The 20,902-nt window shown below is 38.0% G+C and overlaps 1 protein-coding gene across 1 annotated transcript; it reads right to left on the reverse strand.

The window, feature by feature from the left end:
• Window positions 1-4,098: 4,098 nt before the first annotated feature.
• fundc1 (FUN14 domain containing 1) lies at window positions 4,099-20,600 on the reverse strand. The gene is made up of 5 exons (XM_052014173.1): window positions 20,311-20,600; window positions 16,966-17,122; window positions 10,558-10,633; window positions 8,366-8,494; window positions 4,099-6,268 (listed from the first exon to the last, which is right to left on the reverse strand). The coding sequence occupies exons 1-5, from the start codon at window positions 20,324-20,326 to the stop codon at window positions 6,191-6,193; spliced, it is 456 nt and encodes a 151-aa protein (XP_051870133.1). The 5' UTR covers window positions 20,327-20,600; the 3' UTR covers window positions 4,099-6,190.
• Window positions 20,601-20,902: the final 302 nt, after the last annotated feature.

Raw genomic sequence — 20,902 nt, forward strand, 5'->3', positions numbered from 1 at the left:
TTTAGTTGGATCCCTGAAGTACTGACCACTAGTTTCAGGATTTTGTCATGAACCAGCAACAAAAGAAACACACTGAGCATGATTCAGTGTTAAAAACTATTTTATTAATCACTACTTATGATAATACGTAAAATAAAAGTAAAAATGTTAGTATGTTAGAATTCAAAAATGTTAAACCTCGAACGTTAACCCCAAAACTAAACTCTTCGTGTGTGTGTGTGTGGCAAAGTCCAAAACTCCCAGTTCCGGAATGGTTCTTAAAGTTCAGTTCCGCAAGCCATAAGGTGAAACATGAGCAAGGGCTTCTTCAACAACCACCGTTGTCTGAAGATAAGACGTAGACGTAGAGAAACATAGAGAGAGTACATATGAAATCCAAATGTTCCACGATGGAACCCAAACGACACTTCAGTGTTTACTCGGTAGTGACTTCCTCACCCCGAAAAGCATCCGAATCGTGGTCGTCCACACAAATACCTGTTTCCTTCTACAGGTCAGCAACAAAGTGAACTCCACCGGATTACTTCCAACTTCCATACATGGATTTCAGTGGCAAACACGGTTATTGTTTCTCATCCATCGATAGAGAAAACAAGCAGGCTGGTGTCTCTCTCCCTTCTCTCTCTCTCCTTCTGACTTCTTCAACAACGTCATTACGTCCTTTATCTTCTATTGACGTAAGCACACCCCACACACACATACACGCACACTCTCTATCTTAAAGGGACTTTCACTGAGTCCGTAACAATATTCTTTACCCTATAATATTGCAGGCCATCCATTACATATTTTGATTGCCTTCCATGAACTATTAATTTAATACTTAATTATTGTGTGTAAAATATCTTTTACTATTATGACTTATAATTGGATATTATCCAAAGCAGATCATAGTTATATTTGTCATGTATATAGGACCGAAGCAGAGACCATAGGAACTGCATATCCAGTAATACTTTGTACACCTTTTCATTTGTGTTGAAAAAAATCAGAGAACTTTTGTTCTCATGCAAACCAACATAAGCGTGTGGATGACAAGTCTGCTTACTCCACAGTCATGCTCTCTATTTCCAGTCCCCAACCTGCCATTACTGGAGAGTTCTTTGGAACTTCTGTCTTCTATTTTAATGTTGTCTGCGAATATGGATATTGGTTTCTTCAGCCATATCACAAGTCACTATTACAAATATAAACAGTCCCAGAACAGAATTCTGTGGAACTTTGCCTCTTACTTGTAACCATTCTGAAAAAATGATCCGTAAATCCTGCTCTCTCTTTCATCTGATGAGTACTTAATCCACTTTGCCACACTTTCTCTAATTCTAATTTTTTTTTAAAACACCCTTCTGACTTGTACTAATTTGTAAAAGGCTCTGTGAAAATCTATACACACTCATCAGAGATGGATTACTTTGTGCATATGAGTCCTCACTTTGAATGGTGAAATCCTTATCCACTTCTGCTGGGACAGATACCTGACAGATACAAAGACATGTAATTTACCACAGAAGATCACCTTTACCATAGAAGATGTATGTGAAGCAGAAGCATTTTGCATGTTAAACCTGCTTCATTGAGCAAGCCCTTGTCCTTGGCAGTTTCTGCTTGTTTCTTAAACACCAGGGCAGATGTTAAAGGAGCATTTCTGTATGTTTGTCAAAATACTATGCAAGACGATCTAAAGTTTTTCCAAAAATTGTACTATATACGGCTCAGCAAAACTGCTGTTACTGAAAATTAGAAATAAAATCAGAAAATGTTGGAAACACTCAGCTGGTCATGCAGCATCTGTGGAAAGAGGAACATTTCACATCCAAGACCCTTGTAATATGCAGGTAGTATTTGGTGCAATTTCATTGGCACAACTCCAGCTTCTCATCTGACTTAACTATTCTCATCCTCCTGATCTGCTTGTTTGGTAATAGCCCCATTTTCTCCTCCACATTTTTTCTCATTTGTTCAGCATCAAAGGAGTTTTCTTGCAATTGTGAATTGGCCTGTCCTTGGTTGAGGACAGCAGCATCCAGTCTTCTTCTATTTACTTACCCTATGTAATTGTATTTGAATCGGTGCTTGCAGGGTCTAAAATACTTGAGAGTGGCACCACAATGCTGCAGATAGTGTGGCTGTCTTGTCACTTCAGCTATCCAGGTTCGATCCTGACCATTGGTGATGTTTGTATGGAGTTTGCACGTTTTCCCCATCCCATAGGTGTGCTCGTTGTTAGATAGATTGGGTACTTAAATTATCTGTAGGTGGCTGGTGTGAAATTCTGGGGATTTTTAATGGGAATGTATGAGAGAATAGGTTACAGGGAAATAAGTGGCGGAATAGGATTGCTCTTAAAATCAGCACAGACTTGAAGGGCTGAATGATTTTCTTTGCAGTAAGGTGTATAACAGTTCTATCATAGATGATATCTTTATTAGTCACCTGTACATCGAAACACACAGTGAAATGCATCTTTTGCGTAGAGTGTCCTGCGGGCAGCCCGCAAGTGTCACCACGCTTCCAACGCCAACATAGCATGCCCACAATTTCCTAACCTGTAAGTCTTTGGAATGTGGGAGGAAACCGGAGCACCCAGAGGAAACCCAAGCAGACATGGGGAGAACATACAAACTCCTTACAGACAGCAGCCAGAATTGAACCTGGCTCGCTGGCATTACGCTAACCGCTACACTACTGTGCCTGCATAAGGTAAAAAGTAAAATACTTTAACAGTACAAAAGCTATAATGGTGCTGTTGTGGGTGGTGCAGATGTTGCTGATTGATTCTTAAGACTTAACAAGAAGAAAAATTTGATGTGAACCATTCCCTTGTCCGACAGAATTCTGGTAAGTGTGTAGCAGCTCAACATTATATAAATGTGCCTCATATTTTGAACTAGCGAGTAGCAATGCAAGATTAAAAGCAAAAGAGCTGGTAGTCTAGCTTGAGATGGTGGGGGGAGGGGCAAATATAAGACGGGAATTGTGGAGTTTTTGTTTTCAAGCTGCATTGCAGATGCAGTACAGTTTTCTGGGCACCTTGATATTTATTATATAATAAAAGTCTTCCCTCATTTTAAGTGGACATCTGTGTGTTCTTTACTGTAGTGGTATTTGTTTCATTGATTGCTGGTGTGAATGATGCACTGAAGATACAGGATTGACATAATTGGCCATCTTCTACCGTTCTTGCTGTCCACCAGCCCTTTTTGGAAGAATGCCATGTGTGCTGAAAAATGTTAGTTTCCTCAGAGGGAACTCCTTGAATAAAACTTCACCAAAGAAGAAATTCTGTGTGTTCCATTAATAAGTATTCACTGTCTCAAGAAAAACTGTTGCCTCCTACCCCACTATTGAAGTGCAAAACAGCATTTAAAAAATGCTACATTCCCTGTTCTACTTCTCCACAGGTGAAACAATGCTTCCTGTGTTTAGAAAAAAAATAAGATAATTGTTAGATAAACTAGCTGCATAACCTGTGAGGGTTAACCTTACATTCAATCATCCTAGATGTGCATGAGGGTTGGTAATTTTACTATGACAATGGAACCTGGCTTAAACCACTGAGAATTTCCCTGCTCATAAACTCTACTTGTGCTTCTCCATAGCAATCTCTTAAAATTACATCAGCAATCTGAGTGAACTCATTTACTGAGGTCCCTTAATTTGTCCCATTCTTTGCCACCAAGATCAGGAGCTCAGTTATATCAGAGCATAATAGGAGTGGGAGTAGGCTATTCAGTCCCTCAAGTCTGCACCACCAGTTAACAAGATCATGGCTGATCTACCTCAAAAATAATTTTCTTGACCCATCCTCATATCCTTAATTTCTTTAATATTTCTTGATCTGTTTTGAATGTAATCAATGACAGCCTCTATTGCCCTCTAGGAAAGAGAATTCCAAAGTTTCATCACCTTGCGAAGAAATAAAAACAAAAAATAAGGAACTACTCAGCAGGTCAAGCAACAACTGTGGAAAGAGAAATAGAGTTAACATTTCAGGTTGAAGACCCTTTGTCAGTATTAGGAAAGGTAGGGAAGGGATGGAAAAAACTTTAATACAGTGCACTGGAGAATGAATGATAGGAGCCAACCATTTTGTTTTTATATCTTTCTGTACTTGTCAAGCATTCTTTAATGCAAATTGATAAACATATTTATCAAATGTTCTACTTTGAAATATAAAACAAAAATCAGCAGAGTTGTAGGTAGTGAATAAGGTTGTTAAAGGATATAGCAGGATATAGATCAGTTGAAAATATTGGCAGAGAAATGGCAGATGGTGTTTAATTTGCTTAAGTGTGTGGTGTTGCACTTTAGGAGGTCAGATGCAAGTCTCTATGAATCCCATGTGCCTTAATCTTCTGGATCAGCCTACCATGAGAGACCTTGTTGAATACTTTACTGAAGTCCATGTAGACAACCCTCCATTGCCCTCCCCTCATCAATCATCTCCATCACCTCCTCATAAAACTCATTTGTAAGATATGACCTCCCTTGCACAAAGCTATGTTAACAATTCCTAACCCCATGCTTTTCTAGATGTGAGTAAATCCAATCCCTAAGAGTCTTCTCCAATAATTTCCCTATCACTAATGTAAGGCTTACCGGTCTATAATTTCCTGATTTGTCCCTGTTGCCCTTCTTAAACAAAGGAACAACATTGGCTTTTTTAATTTTAAGGAAAAGAACCTAATCTTGTTAAATCACACCTCATGGTTATCTCTCCGTGCCTCCGTATCCCTCTTGATGATAACCAGAACCAAACTTGATCTTTTCATTTCCAACCCTATAGAACTTAACTCCACTACCCTTATTTTTTTTTTGCTCTCATTTATCTGTGTTGCTACTTTAGTGATTTGTGTATCTGAGCCCAAAGGATCCCGTTCTTCGACCCCATTTACAGATTTATTTTCTAAGCCATATGTGGCGTCCTTATACTTCCACTGAAAATGTACTATTTTGCAATTTGTTTGTAAGCTGCACAGTCATTTTGAAAGTTCACCAGCGACTAATTTGCTCTTACTGAAAAATTTGTAAATTGCACCTTGGAGTCAAGTTCTAATTACTTATGAAAATGGGAGTTGGAAGAGCCATCTAAAGAACAAACGTGTGTAAATAATGTCTTTGATGGTGACAATGTTCTATAATGTCTTATAACTAACAAGTAGTTTTTGAAATCTTATAGCAGTTTTGTCCACAGCAGGCTCCCCAAGCAGATAATTTTAAATGCCCAGGACACTGGCCGAACTCTTAAGATTTTTTTCAAATAGCGCCATTTGTGGCAAACTAAATTGAGAATTACAATTTAAGTCCTCTGGCCAGTCTATACTAGAGTGATTGATTCCTTCCCAAGTTGCCTTGCATGATCTTGTTATATCTTGGGAAAGATTATTATGTACAATCATGCATTACAGCCATTTGATTAAAAATGAATAACCTGCTCTGATTAATTCATTGGGTGGATGAAAAAAAATACAGAACAAAACACTGTCCATGAAAACTGCAACAGTGGCTACTAACATTAAACAACCAACTAAATGAAATTGCTCATCTTATATTCAGTGACAAAAGCTTGAGTAGCAAAAGACCTTAACTGTGTTTTTCTTGGAAGCATTTTAAAACAGAGCTGGTTAGATAGGATGAGTATAAATGTAAACAATATTTGCTAAATTATTCTTGTTTGACTGAGTTTAAAATCAATAGTGAAATCTAAAGCAGTTTTTAATTAATAAAAATAAGTATGACTGAATTGCATTATGTGAAGATATGACAGAGCCCCAGACTAAATTAGAGATAGACATAATAAGCTCTTTATATATAAATTAGATCTCTTTTTTAAAATTTTAAATATGTGTAAAAAGTCTAAACAACAGAAAATATAGCATTTTTGGCTTGTAAAGAAGTTTACAGCATGAACTAATAATGAGAAAAAATATACAGTACAATTAAAAACACAAATACGAAAATTAACACCCACAAATTATACCAAATCAATTCAATGAACTGAAATTACAAGTGCAGGATAATTATTTTTTGTCCTTTTAATACTTAGTTGTGTGGCTTGAACTTTCCAATGTGCCTTAGGAAGCTGCAATACTGACGTGCTAGTATTGTTGGTTTGGTGCATTATATTTTCAGGAACAAACTGTAGTTTTGTCTTCATTGTTGTCACTGTGTATGTACAGTCAGAAATTCTTTAAGAGGCCAGTCCCAATAAAAAGCCTCCAACAAAACCACTTGTCAGCACGATATTCTTCTTTACAAATTCAGCTGACTGTGGGAGGAAAATAATCAGCATTCAAGAGATTTAATTCAAAGATAGATTTTCTTTAAAATAATGCAATATTAATACTATATTATGACATTTAAGGAAATTATATTCAATTTTAATATCGCATAATCAGAGAAGGCATATGCCATTAACACTAGATGAATGCTAGATTGTGCTTTGTTATTAGATATACAGAGCTTTGGATTTAAAGAAACATTATGATCAAAGAGTACACTCTTAAAATCATGCTCAACTTGCTGAAGATTCACTATAAAGACCCAAAATATGCATGGTTTCTCAGAAATGCTGAATGGAGAATCTTTTGCACTTAAAACAGTAAAATTATAAACAGTACTCATTAAAAATAATTATGGATAGTTAGTGTGATTAGGATCAATAATCATAATCAATTACACAATCTAAAAAGATAATTTTATCTTTCCATGCATTTAAAATATCACAAAATGCCAATATTTTTGGATAGTCCAATAGAAAATCCTTCAGCTTAATAAGCTTTACTGATGTAATTTAAAATTTCTCAGTGTTCATACACCCTTCTCTTTAACATCCACACCTCTGCATTTCTCAAATATGGTTTCTTGCATATCCTGATTTCCCTTATTGTTCAATGATCAGATGGCTCGTTATCAAATACCTTGGTTACGCTGTTTCTAACACAATAAACAAGGGAAGAGAAGCAAGCATCCAGGTAACTACCACTGGTTTTAGGGAGAGGGAGGGCAGAAGGAGAGGTGATGGTGGAAGAGGTTGGATAAACTACTGGATGCACTGGAAGCAGAGCATCCCTTTCTTGCAGCTTCTACACCAAGAGCAATATTATGGGAATACAGACATCTCCAAGTGAAACACCATGCTGCTTTGGACCCATATTGACTTCCTTAAGGTGATGGGAGATAGGATGCTCCACAGTGGACTACTGAATACTTTTTTCATTACTTACTATGGATTTGGGAAGGGTCTGATAGATAATATGTACTTTTATCAATCCAAACCAATATTATGTACAAATTACAACATGTAAATGAGCCATTTTGATGCACCAGTTATTTTCCATGAATAGTAATTCTAATCCCATGTATTCAATTTGTATCCATTTCCTTTTAACCCACACCACTTCTATCATTTCCAACCTCTTAAGTAATAACATGGTCAATGCCTCAATGACTGACTCCTATTGTGCAAATATTGCTCATGGTTTCCCTCTATCTGTAATATCTTTTCCAATTGACCTTATATGTAGGATCTTTTTTTCTATATCCAAAAATGAAAAACAATGCCCTATTGTGTCATCCTTCTGATTCCTAACAACATTATTCGATCATCCAGTTTTCAAAGTGAGAACAATTCTCTTTGTGCAGTTGATATGACCTGCATACCAAATGAGAAAGACTAGAGATCCTGCATTGGGTTATTAGTAGTAGCAGAACTGTGCGTCGCCATTATCTATAAATTCATGATCCCTTATGCCTAAATTCTGAAATAGTTATTTATCAAGCTAGGCAAATCTCAGAATGAGATCTGATCAATATGTTTCATGTCAAACATCAAAAGGGACAGGCTAGAGAATGAAACAAGGTCCCTCAATCAAAACAGGGATCAAATCCAATCACATCTAGTTGAGAGTGACAGTGGACAACAAGGCAATTAACAGGGAGAAAGCTCCATGAATATTGCCACCCTCAGCTCAGTGGAGGTCAACTCAACTCTAAGGAAAATCCTTTTGGTTTGAGGGAGGAAAAGAGAAGAAGAGAGGGAATTGTGCATTTGAACTGGATTTACAATACGTGGATAAGAAATTTCTAATCCATTACTGTACAAACTATGACCTCCAAGACTCTCTGGAATAAAGTCTACTGACCAAAAAGTAGCAGATTAATGTGTAGTCTTTAAAGAGTCTGCTGTTTTCTTCTTTGTAAATTGGCTAATCTCATTTGTGACATTGGTAATGGGGCAGGAGCATGGTGAAATCAGTAAACTACATGGAAGAAAATTTGGTTGTGGGATGGGGAGGAGGGTTGTTGAAATTCAGCTGGAGTACTACTTGTTCAGAAAATATTAATTGACACCAGGTTCTCTCACCTCTTCAATAAAAGTGTTGATTTCAGGAGCAGCTTTGTTTGCTTTTTTTCTCAATTGTCGTTTGGCTTTATTTACATCTTTTTCAACTCTTTTCCAATCCACTTTAATGTAGCCGCTGTGATTTGCAACCTTAAGAAAATATACATGAATCAACAAAGGTTCATGATAGTCCTTTGAGTATTTTAAAATAAATTCCATAGATTTTACATCAGACTTGCTGCTATAAATCGGCACACCTATTTTCAATAGTGTCATATTATTGTGGAAAATCAGGCTGACTGTAGAAAATGAGATATGTTTTGCACAGTTTCAATTGATAATTTGCATTAAGCAGTATTGATTTAAGACAAAGTTCAAGATGTATTAGTGTCTGTTCTGTTTTTTTTCATAAAAGATTCTGTGTAAATTTAATTGTTCGAAATAAAATAAATATTAAAAGATGTACCTCTATCAAAAAGTCTTGTGGCTTTTATGTGCTGTATTGATGTAGTCATTTTGAGTATTGTTTCATGATGCAATCAACTGATCAGAAAACACCTCACTTCATCTGTCAAAAATTTTGTTCCTACTGCTGGCTTTTCAATGCAGTTTGCTGTTCAAACGATACACTCAATCCAAAATCCCCAGTTTCACAATGATACTTCTTGTAACTCAATTACAGATTACAATCATAACATTCTTTCAGAACAGAAGGAGACCATTCAGCCCACTGAACTCAGGCTGGCATCTTGAAGAGTGTTTCAGTAAATTGTATTCCACTGCTCTTTCCTGTTGCCCTGCAAATTGTTTTCCTTTGCTTTGATTCTGTTTCAATGCCTTTAATGACTTCCAGATCATAATCACCCTATGTCTTTACAAAAAAAAATCCTGACAACCCCCTTACATCCTTTGATCTTTGAACCATTCACCACTATGAACTACTTTTCTAAACCTGTCATAATCTTGCACATCTCTATCAAATCTTCCCTTGACATTCCTGTGCCACCCCCTCCCCACCAAGGAAAACAATCCCAGTTTCCCCAGTTTAATCTTGCAGCTGACATTATCTATTAGCAATTATTTTCTGCACCTTCTCAGTATGTTGACCAGAAAAGGATATAATACTCCAGTTGTCCTAACCAGTGTTATGTAAAGTTTCAAGCTAACTTCCCTGCTTTTCTGCTCAATGGCTGTTTATGAACCCTAGCATTTTATATAGTTTAACAACTGCTCTCTCAAGTTGTCTAACCACTTTCAAAGATTTTGCAGATACACATAGATTCCTTTGTTCCTGCACAACCTTCAGAAGTGAGCCACTTAGTCTTTATACCCAAATATAACATTTTGCACTCCTTTGTATTAACTTTCATCAAGTGCTTGTCTGCCCATTATGCAGGCCTGTGTCCTTTTGCAGTTTATTCTTATCCTCCTCACTGTCTACCACACCTCCATTTGGCATCATCTGCAAATTTTGAAATTTTACCTGCAGCACCTGCATCCAAGTTGTTTACAGCAAAAAAGCAGTGGTGATGGCACCGACTCCTGGGGCATACCACCATCTACCAGTATAGAAAACAATTTAGCACAGCTATTTTCTGTGCTTAAGACAATTTTTAATCTACGTTGCTACTGGCTGCTTTATTCCACGGACTTCCAGTTTGTTAACCAGCCTTTGTATTGGATTTTGTCAAAAAGCATCTGAAAATCCATATGAAAGACATCTATTGCATTCCCTTTGTTAACATCATTTGTTGGGACCGGTAGAGATTGGTTAACTTCAAGGTTTGAATCACCACTGGCATTACTAAATTTATATCAGGATAATGCTCCTTCTGCTGCAATGATTTCTGCAAAAGCAAACTAACATTAGGTTTTTTTAACTTTAATCTCAGTGATGTTGGTTGACGTCTTTTTCTGGATTCCACTTTCCTTTCACTTACCACATCCAACCTATGAAACAAATCATTAAACGAAAATGGATAATTGTCTCTACCACTGTTGCTCTGGTTTAGACTTAAATAAAGACAAAATCCCAAATGTTTATTTCTTTTTAAGCTACTCTAGTTTGGCTGTGTGCTATTCACTTAAAACAGATTTCTTTAATAACTTTAAAGCAGTCCCATAATCCCACTTTATTAACACTGCATTCTGGGGCTATTAAACCTGTCCACAAACATTCACAAAAATGAGATGAATACATATAAAATATTTACCTGCATCAAAAGGAATCCACCTCCAATGGCTGTAGCTGCTAGCTTGCCAATCTTCTGAAATACAAAGCCTGCACACCTAAATGTTAAGAAAAAAAGCACAAGATGTAAAATTTACTCTAGGCTCAGATTATTTAAACAAAATATGTTACTTGATTCAGTACAAATGGAAGGTCAGTGACCCGAACATCAATTCTGTTTCTCCATTTTCAAATGCTGTTGACCTGCTGAGTGTTTCCTTCATTTCCTATTTTTATTTAATATGGATAAAAATACAGAAGATGAACATATAGGTATGTTCAGCATCTGCCATATTTTGCTTTTGGACATGATGAAGTAACACTACACATTAAACTTTCAAAGTTTAATTTCTTCCTATGCTTAAAAGTTTCCTGGACCTTTTTCAATCTATAAATGAACAATCAAAACATATTATTTGTTAATATAGCCGAGGCCTAAATGTCAGCTCTGCTACATGTTGATTTTCGTTCTCATTTTCCTTTCCCAAGAGGAAATATAATAAATCTATATAAAGGTTAGGCCTAATTTTCAGCTGAAATTAAAATTACATGTTGGTATTCAAAACTTTGCACTGACAATTTTCTGCTTAAAACATCAATTACAAATATTAGAGCAAATCTGTATCTTAAAGTTTTATCTCAAGTTACCAGAAATATAGAAGTATAAATAAAGAACTACTCCGTCCCTTTTTTGGAACTTCAAAGCCATCAGATTAATTGATTAAATAAGTACCTCTCTTAGATGTAAGGAAACCGTGCGGGTTTTCTGCTTTTATAAAATATTTAAATAAGTGGTCCTACTCAACAACTCAGAAGTATCACTGTATAATATGTTGTTTGGATGTCTGGATACATTTCTAGTGCTGTGTGCAGGGAGTTCTATGTCATACATCAGACCTGGAAAAGCAGGACATTACAGCCAATGCGAATGAACAGGAAAAATATGAATTCCCTTGCATTAACAACTTCCAATTTTCTAGGATAAACATACAAATAGATCAAAAGTTTATGGGAAAAAATCAAAATTTTATTCATGCAAAAATAAACAGGTCTACCAGATTAGCTAAGACTTTTGATATTTATTTTATTGATATAATCCTAAGCATCGGGCTTAGGAGTTGATAATTTATGTGGCATCACACAAAAATGCTGGAGAAACTCAGCGGGTCAGGCAGCATCTATGAGGGAAATGGACAGTTGAAATTCAGGTCGAGACCTTTCATCTAGACTGAAAGATAGAGGAGAGATAGCCAGTGTAAAGAGGCAAGTATGAAGGGTGTAGCAAGAGCTGGCAAGTGAAAGGTGGATCCAGGTGAGGAGCGGTGATAGGCAGATGGAGGAGGGAAGAATGGACATCACAAGAGATGCTGGGAGGTGACAGATGGAGGCAACAAAAGGCTGCAGATGATGGAATCCAACAGAAAAGGAAGGTGGACCATGCAAACAAATAAGGGAGGTGAGGTGGGCAGATGGGAACGGGGGGGGGGGGGGCAGTGTTAGATATGTGGGCGATGGGCAGATGGAGAGGGTGGAGGTGGAGAAAGAAGGTGAAAGAAACAGAGCAATGGGGGGGTTGGGGTGGGTGTGGGAGGAACTGGGTAGATCAGGAAGAGAGAGAAAAAAGGGACAGAGGCAAAGCCTCAAAAATCGGTATCTCATTTTAGATTCTGTTGGAGAGGATGACCCGACAGAGGAAGAACACAGCAAATGGGACTTTGGCACTGTGCCTGGTGCTGTGGTCCAGCGGGTAAGGAGAAATGCAGTGGTTATTGGGGATTCTATAGTGAGGGGAACAGATAAGAGATTCTGCAAACCCGACAACAATACCCAGATGGTGTGTTGCCTCCCTGGTGCCAGGGTACGGGATGTCTCGGACTGGGTCCAGAATATTCTGAGGGGAGAGGGTGATCAGCCAGAAGTCTTGGTACATGTAGGTACCAATGACAAAGGTAGAAAAAGAGAGGAGGTCCTGAAGGAAGAGTACAAGGAGCTAGGAAGAAGGTTGAGAAGCAAGACCTCCAGGGTAGTAATCTCAGGATTACTACCTGTGCCACGTGCTAATGAAAGTAAGAATAGCAAGATCAGGCAGATGAATGCGTGGCTGAGTAACTGGCGCAGGGGGCAGGGCTTCAAATTCTTGGATCATTGGGACCTTTTTTGGGAGAGGTATGACCTATTCACAAAGGATGGGTTACACCTGAACTCCAAGGAGTCCAATATCCTGGCGGGAATGTTTAATATAGCTGTTGGGGAGGGTTTAAACTAATTTGGCAGGGGGAAGGGAACCAGGATGTTAGGATAGAGGAAGAGGTATATAGGAACAAGTCCAAGACAGTGTGCAGTGAAGATGGTAAGAAGGACAGGCAGGTGAAAAGACAGGATAATTTGCTGAACGATAGAAATATAGTGAAATCGGTAGCAGATACTGGTCTAAATGTACTATATTTAAATGCATGTAGCATTGGAAATAAAGTGGATGACCTAGTGGCACAGCTACAGATTAAAAAATATGACATTGTGGCAATCACCGAGTCATGGCTTAATGACGGATGTGATTGGGAACTGAATGTCCAGGGGTACACAGTGTATAGGAAAGATAGGGGGCAGGCAGAGTGGGTGGCGTGGCCCTAATGATTAATAATGATATAAAATCAATAGAAAGGAGGGACATAGGGTCAGAAGAAGTGGAATGCTTATGGGTGGAGCTAAGAAATGGCAAGGGTAAAAGGACAATAATAGCAGTTACATATAGGACCCCTAACAGCAGCCGGAATATGGACTATAAGTTACAGTTAGAAATACAAAAAGCGTGTCAGAGAGACAACATCAAGATAATTATGGGGGATTTTAACATGAAGGTGGATTGGGAAAGCCAGGAAGGCAGTGGATTTCAGGAGAGCAAGTTTGTGGAATGTCTTTGGGATGGCTTTTTGGAGCAACTTGTTGATGAACCCACCAGGGGATCAGCTGTTTTGGATTGGGTGCTGTGTAATGAACCGGAGGTGATTAGAGAACTAAAGGTAAAGGAACCATTAGGAATTAGCTATCATAATATGATTGAGTTCAGTTTCAAATTTCAAAAGAAGCTGATAGCAGGTGCATCAATATTTCAGTGGAACAAAGGAAATTACAGTGGCATGAGAGAGGAACTGGCCCAAATTGATTGGAAAAGTATGCTAGTTGAAGGGACGGCAGAGCAGAAATGGATGGAATTCCTACAAGAAATAAGGAAAATGCAGGATAGATATATTCCGAGAAAAAAGGTTACAAATGGAAAAATGGCACAAATGTGGATAATGAGAGAGGTTAAAGCTAAAATAAAAGCAAAAGGGAGGGCATACAAGGAAGCAAAAATTAGTGGGAAAACAGAAGACTGGGAAACTTTTAAAAACTTACAGAAAGAAACCAAGAAGGTCATTAGAAAAGAAAAGATGAATTATGAAAGGAAGTTGGCAGGTAACGTTCAAAAGGATACTAAGAGTCTTTTTTTAAATATATGAGGAGTAAAAGAGAGACACGGGTAGATATAGGACCAATTGAAAACAGTGCGGGAGAGATTATAATGGGTAACAAAGAGATGGCAGAGGAACTAAATGAGTATTTTGCATCGGTCTTCACTGTGGAGAACATCAGCAATATATCTGATAGTCAGGGGTCTCAGGGGATAGAACTGAGTTCAGTCAAGATTACTAGAGAGAAGGTGCTCAGGAAGCTAAATGGACTAAAGAAAGACAAGTCTCCCGGACTGGATGAAGTGCACCCTTGGGTTCTGAAGGAGGTGGCTTTAGAAATTGCAAAGGCATTGGTGATAATTTTCTAGGTATCAGTAGACTCCGGCATGGTTCTGGAGGACTGGAGGGTCGCAAATGTAGTTCCGCTGTATAAGAAAGGTGGGAGGCAGCATAAAGGAAATTACAGACCTATTAGTCTGACATCGGTGGTTGGAAAGTTATTGGAATCGATCCCCAAGGATGAGGTTATGGAATACCTAGAGATGCAAGGCAAGATAGGTCCAAGTCAGTTTCATGAAGTGAAGATCCTGCCTGACCAACCTATTGGAGTTTTTTTGAGGAAATCTCAGTTAGGGTAGATAAGGGAGAGGCTGTGGATGTTGTGTATTTAGACTTTCAAAAGGCCTTCGACAAGGTGCCGCACAAGAGGCTGATTAATAAGATGAGAGCTGTTGGAATTACAGGTAGGATATTAGGTAGAGCATTGGCTGGTAGGCAGAAAGCAAAGGGTGGGAATAAAGGGATCCTGTTCTGGTTGGCTACTGGTTACCAGTGGTGTTCTGCAGGGGTCAGTGTTGGGGCCGCTTCTTTTTACATTGTACGTCAATGATTTGGATGATGGAGTTAATGGTTTTGTGGCTAAGTTTGCAGATGACACCAAGATAGGTGGAGGAGTAGGGAGTATTGAAGAAGCAGGAAGGTTGCAGAGAGACTTAGATATTTTAGAAGCATGGGCAAAGAAATAGCAAATGAGATTCAAAGTTGAGAAATGTGTGGTTGTACACTTTGGAAAAAGAAATAAACGGGCAGATTATTATCTGGATGGGGAGAAAATTCAAAGCACAGAAGTGCAAAGGTACTTGGGGGTCCTCGTGCAGGATACTCTAAAGGTTAACCACCAGGTCGGATTGGCGGTAAAAAAAAGCGAATGCTATGTTGGCATTCATTTCGAGAGGTATAACGTATAAAAGTAAGGAAGTATTGATGAGGCTCTATGGGGCACTGGTGAGGCCTCATTTGGAACTGTGTGCAATTTTGGGCCCCTTATCTTAGGAAGGATGTACTGATGTTGGAGAGGGTTCAGAAAAGATTTACAAGGATGATTCCCGGAATGAAAGGGCTTACATACGATGAGCGTTTGTCGGCACTTGGACTGTACTCACTGGAGTATAGAAGAATGAGAGGGGACCTCATAGAAACATTTAGAATGTTGAAAGGACTGGACAGAGTAGATGTGGCTAAGCTGTTTCCCTTGGTGGGTGAGTCCAGGACTAGAGGGCATAGTCTTAGAATTAGAGGGTTACGGTTTAAAACAGAAATGAGGAGAAATTTCTTTAGCCAGAGGGTCATGAAATTATGGAATTCTTTGCCACATACAGCTGTGGAGGCCCGATCACTGGGGGCTTTTAAGGAAGAGATTGATAGGTATCTAATTAGTCAAGGTATCAAGGGATATGGGGATAAGGCCAGAAATTGGGGCTAGATAGGAATAGTTTTAGTTTAGCTCATGGAGCAGACTCAATGGGCTGAATAGCCTACTTCTGCTCTTTTGTCTTGTGATCTTGTGATCAAAGAAATTTACCTAAATTTGAATCATTTAATGTTCATGCTGTCAAGTTGTAGACTAACTCCACTGGAATACAGGGTGCTGTTCTCTAGTTTGCATTTGGCCTCACCCTGGCAGTGGAGGAGGCCAAGTACAGGCAGTCTGGTATGGGACTGGGCATGGGAATTAAAATGGCTAGCAGCCAGAGCTCCAAAAGGCCATGGCTTACAACATACAACATCTATTCCTGCAGAAGAGAGTACAAACCATTCTTGGAACAGCATTCCATTAAGAACCAGTAACTTCTACAAAGGAACTAGAAGTATTTTGTTCTTAGGAAATAATTGCTCCCGTTAACAGTTTTAAAATTTTACAGAAACATTTTCTTTATGCAAAGATGCATAGCTAAGACCTATTGCAATCGAAATGAAAAAGAAAAAAAAATACAGAAGTCAATAGAGAATTGAAGAAATCCCTTTTGGCAACATTATTAGGTATTCTCAACTCACTCCCATTTCCCACACCGATGCTCTGTGCAATCTCATTTGTGTGAACTCTAGTACAATTTGACATCCTCTTGATTAGTTACATGCTACAAATCCAGATTACTCAAACTATTTTAATATAGGACTGTTACGGTCAGCAGAGTCAGGATTATCATCCAATCATGTAACATCAAACTGAATTGTGAAAAATGAAACTAAAGAGCTCTGATTTACTGAGCTGTCCAGGATAATTTTATTTAAATACAAATCTTTTTTATATAGCAGTTACATCTAAGACATAATTACATATGAAAATCAAAACAAAACTGCATCTGAAACAAAAACAGAAAATGCTGGAAAAACTCAGCAGGTCAGCTACTAACCGTAGAAAGGGAAACTGTTAATGTTTCAGGTACCAGATCTTTGATCAGAACTCCTTGCCATATTGTTTTAAAATCATCATGGCTTTTGGCTGTATAAAGAAATTCTCAAGAGCCATTTTCACTCAAGCAACTTATATACTCAAGTTTGCCTCCAAATATACACATATGAAGGGGAAGAGGACGAGAATTGTAACAGTAGATTAGATTATGTTAAATTTGACAACATGCAATACAGTATACACTCACCAGCCAGTTACACCACCCATCATTAACTGAGTAGCTACAGAATACTTCTCTGCAACTGGACCAGAATTATGCCCGAAAACACGACCCCACCACTCGTGTCGTCCTGCATACTCCCTCAGATCTATAACCTCATATGATTCATCATCACTATTTTGGCCTAATGAGAGAACAGAACAAAATTATTTATTTTTATGCTACACAGCAGACAAACTCTTACAAATGTGGCAAATATGAGGGGAAAAAAAGCTGAAGGTTTGTTAAAAGTCATGAGCAGTTGATAAATTGGTTCCACCTCCTATACTGGAGCTGCATTTGTAGAAAACAAGAGAAAAAAAACTATTCTGGATAATGTCAGAAAGGTACTAATAGATCAGCCTGTCTGCACTTTTCCACATCACACATCACTATTAGTTCAAAAATCAGTTTCTTTTACTCCAAGATCAGGTTCTGGGTTCCCAGTGTTAATTTATCCACTTTGGACCCTTATTTGAATTATCTCAGCAGGTCAATAAACTGGGTCTTCAACCAGGGATCCAATGCACAAAAAGAGTGCTGAATGCAGAAATCTTAATCACATTGAAAAAGTACTTGGCTAATGGTTGAAATATTATAATTTGTAAGGTTATGGACCAAATACTGAAAGTGGAATTAGGGTGGATAGCTCTTCTTCTGCTAGCATTAGACACAATGGATCATAACTCTGTATAAATCTATCTTAATTGAGATGAGCCACTGGAAAGAATATACTGTAGTTGGTCTCAGTATCCTTGATTACGAAAGTGGAAGTTATCTGCTTCTAATACTGTGCAGAACCACTAATTGACGTGTGTTCCTGGGAGTTGCAGGCTGGGTCATGACCCCTGCAATTGTGAAATTGTGAAACAGCATGCCATCAGATACTATTAAATATATTAAAGGGGATTGATAAGAAGAGGACTGAACTCAACTGCAAAATTCCTTTAGTCAAAAAGCCCTCCTAAGAGTCACCAAGGGCTTCCGTATAAATAACAGCTGCTGGGGATCAGCACACAGCAATTGTGTGAACATACCACAGGACCAATTAGGTTTGCGACAATAGTTGGGGCAAAACCTGAAAAGAACATTTAAAAATGTTAGGTTATGCCCCAAAAGTAATATACATTTAATCATTCATAAGAACAATGAAACATTTTTCTCTAGTACAGATATCATAGTGACGTCTTAGTTTACAATATGGGAGTATGTAAAGAGAAATATAAAATAATAAATGGTATTTTTCAACATGAAAAATGACAGATGGTCTTAAAGTATTGCAATTATTATTTTTTTAATAAAGATGAAGGTTTCAATTATACTCCAAATTGAAAAGATCAAGGTAGTTTACCAAGTGTTTTTAAATGTTGTGAGCAAATTGCTATTTCACATTTCAGCTTAGTGGAATGGTAATATTCTGTGAGCATTTAGTTTCAGTTGGGTGAGTGCTTAGCTGAGAGGAGGTGTTTTTCCAAATTAGGAATTAAACTAATTTGCAGACTCAGGTGAATATAATTAAATATAATTTAAGATCACATTCTCTATTCTTCTAAAAACTCATGTAGCAGTTTTAATTAATATTTCTGTCAATTACTATTTGTCTGTGCTTGAATTGTTTACATAAAGTCTCTGCATAAAAACATAAGGGTCTCTGATTTTAAGAACAATGTACAGTTATATTGTGACTTCAGCATAATAAAATGCTGCCATCGCACAAAATTTAACAGATTCACAGACTTAAGATTCAAAGTGTATGTGGGGCTTTGGTGAAATATAGCCATGAATTTGTATTCTTGCCATGAATTCCATTTGCCTCCTTGACCACAGTGCTGGATTTAATATGGCCATTTATGGCCTCGACTTTCTGGTGATATTTCAGTATCATATCTCTCAAACACAAGTCAATCTTTTTCCACCTTGAGCATCCATGACTTCATTTCTAAACATGACTATTTTGATGCTGTTTTGGCCAACGTCTGAACAACCATGCTCAATAAATTTCAGCCTAATACCTCAGATATTCCAATCCATGCTATATTAGCTCCTAGCCTCCAATATAACCCTCATCATTGTTTGTAATCCCTTCATGGTCTTGCCTCTTCTGATCTCCTTTAGCATGTCTATCCACATAACCTCACACTATCCATCCCAACTTTCTTCTGTACAAAATCATATTCATCTCTAAGTTTCCTTTGAAACATAATTGGCAGTCATGCCTTCAGCCATGTGGAATATATGCTTGAGGATTTCCTCCTCAACTGCTTTCAGGAATGGCTTTAAAAGACCACTTGTTTAATCAAAGCCACTCTGTTGAACATTATCCTTCTTTGGCCTTGATTCAGCTTTTATCTGATTATTCTTTGTGATATTTTACTGCACCAATGATACCACACAAATGCAAATTGTTACTATCATATTTAAATAACAATCCCTAATTTTGGCTTAAAAACGTGACCTATATACGTTAAATATACACTGCTTCATGTTTAAGTGTTTTTGAAAACTTGCCATTCGTTACTTGATCCCACTTTAGTTGTCGAATATGCCTTTTGTTCCCCACCACATAGACTCATAAAACTTTTTAAGATTTGAGAAATCAAGATGAACAACTGTAACGCATAATACAGAAAGAAACGATATTATGGGCTCGAAAGCCTTAAGATGGTCGAAAAAAACAATTAAGTTCCATAGTTTTGAGGTCTTGGGGAAATATCAGTTCAGAAAATTTCATTTCAGGTGACTTCATTTCAATATGAAAAAATATGTGGAGAGGAAACTAGGGCATTTTATTTGTAAAGAAAATACGATGGAAACACAAGCTGATCATGTGACCTTATGTCTTCATTGAGCAAAACATCATACAGTCGATAACTTTCCCTGTGCAGCAACCTCCAGATTTCTAATCAGTCATTACAGTTTTTGTAATGAACCGCTCTAAAATACGGTTATACATTAATAACTGCTGTCTATATTATATTCTATTCCTGCGATGTGATTTCTGTTTTACATCAGAAACAATCTGATATCATTTTGACATTAAAGGCACCAGTGCAACTGTACATTTATTCCTTTCATACCAATTTTATGCTTACAGGGTCTGTGATATGCATGACAGATCTCGTTGGAAATGTGGTGGACAATTCAAATGGCATATTTAACACGTTATAATTTAAATAATAATGCGTAGGTACCTAATGGCAAGGATCAAACAGAAAAATAGGCTCGTTCCTTCAACCATAGAGTCCGGTAGGATGCTGTCGTAATGCCACAACTTTTCCGCATTCAATGTTCCCGACAAATAGCGACAATTAAACCACTGCCCTTCCGACCTACCTCCTCGCTCCGCCATACTGTTGCCGGTCCCAGCGCCTGTCAATTGATTCAGCCCCTAACCCGGAAATACACACTGAATGGGGTCAGAATGACTGACGGCTTGGGCGCCATGGTGATGGTGTGTTGTCCGGACCGAGGAGCAGTAAGCGTTATCTCGGAATCTCCGCACAGGCGCTTATAATTGAGCACCATATTTTCCATGGAGCGAACTGTCGATCTAGTCCTCAATGTTATGGTTATATGTGGATGCCCAGGTTATCGCGTCTGTCATGGTCGCGTCGATGTCAGCCCCTCGCCGTAGAAGAGATCAGAAAGAGCAGTCGTTCATGTTATGTTCAGTTATTTAACTTTTGTTGCTGCAGTCACAACTAAAACTTGATTTGTATCTTCACCAGTGTTTAAAATTGTCACATGCTGTGCGGGAAGTCTTGCTGATGTGCCGATTGCCTCGGGTCACTGATGAGTCTACTCTGGATGGTGTTGTACCATTTAGATGTCCATTATTCTTCAAGAGATCTATCATTGCAATCTTTTGTGCAATAGCTTCCTTAATTTGCACAACAGCGTTAATACCTCTTTCATCCCAGTTCTA

The sequence above is a fragment of the Pristis pectinata genome, chromosome 4 (assembly GCF_009764475.1).
Source record: "Pristis pectinata isolate sPriPec2 chromosome 4, sPriPec2.1.pri, whole genome shotgun sequence".
Taxonomy (NCBI): domain Eukaryota; kingdom Metazoa; phylum Chordata; class Chondrichthyes; order Rhinopristiformes; family Pristidae; genus Pristis; species Pristis pectinata.

What these genes read in the sequence shown, in the direction of transcription:
- fundc1 (XM_052014173.1), bottom strand. An exon ending in ATGGGTGGTGTAACTGGCTG is followed by an intron (nt 10,634 to 16,965) that starts GTGAGTGTATAC and finishes CTTAACATTTAG; the next exon opens with GTGTGCAGGCTTTGTATTTC. An exon ending in TCAACACTTTTATTGAAGAG is followed by an intron (nt 6,269 to 8,365) that starts GTGAGAGAACCT and finishes TTCCTCCCACAG; the next exon opens with TCAGCTGAATTTGTAAAGAA.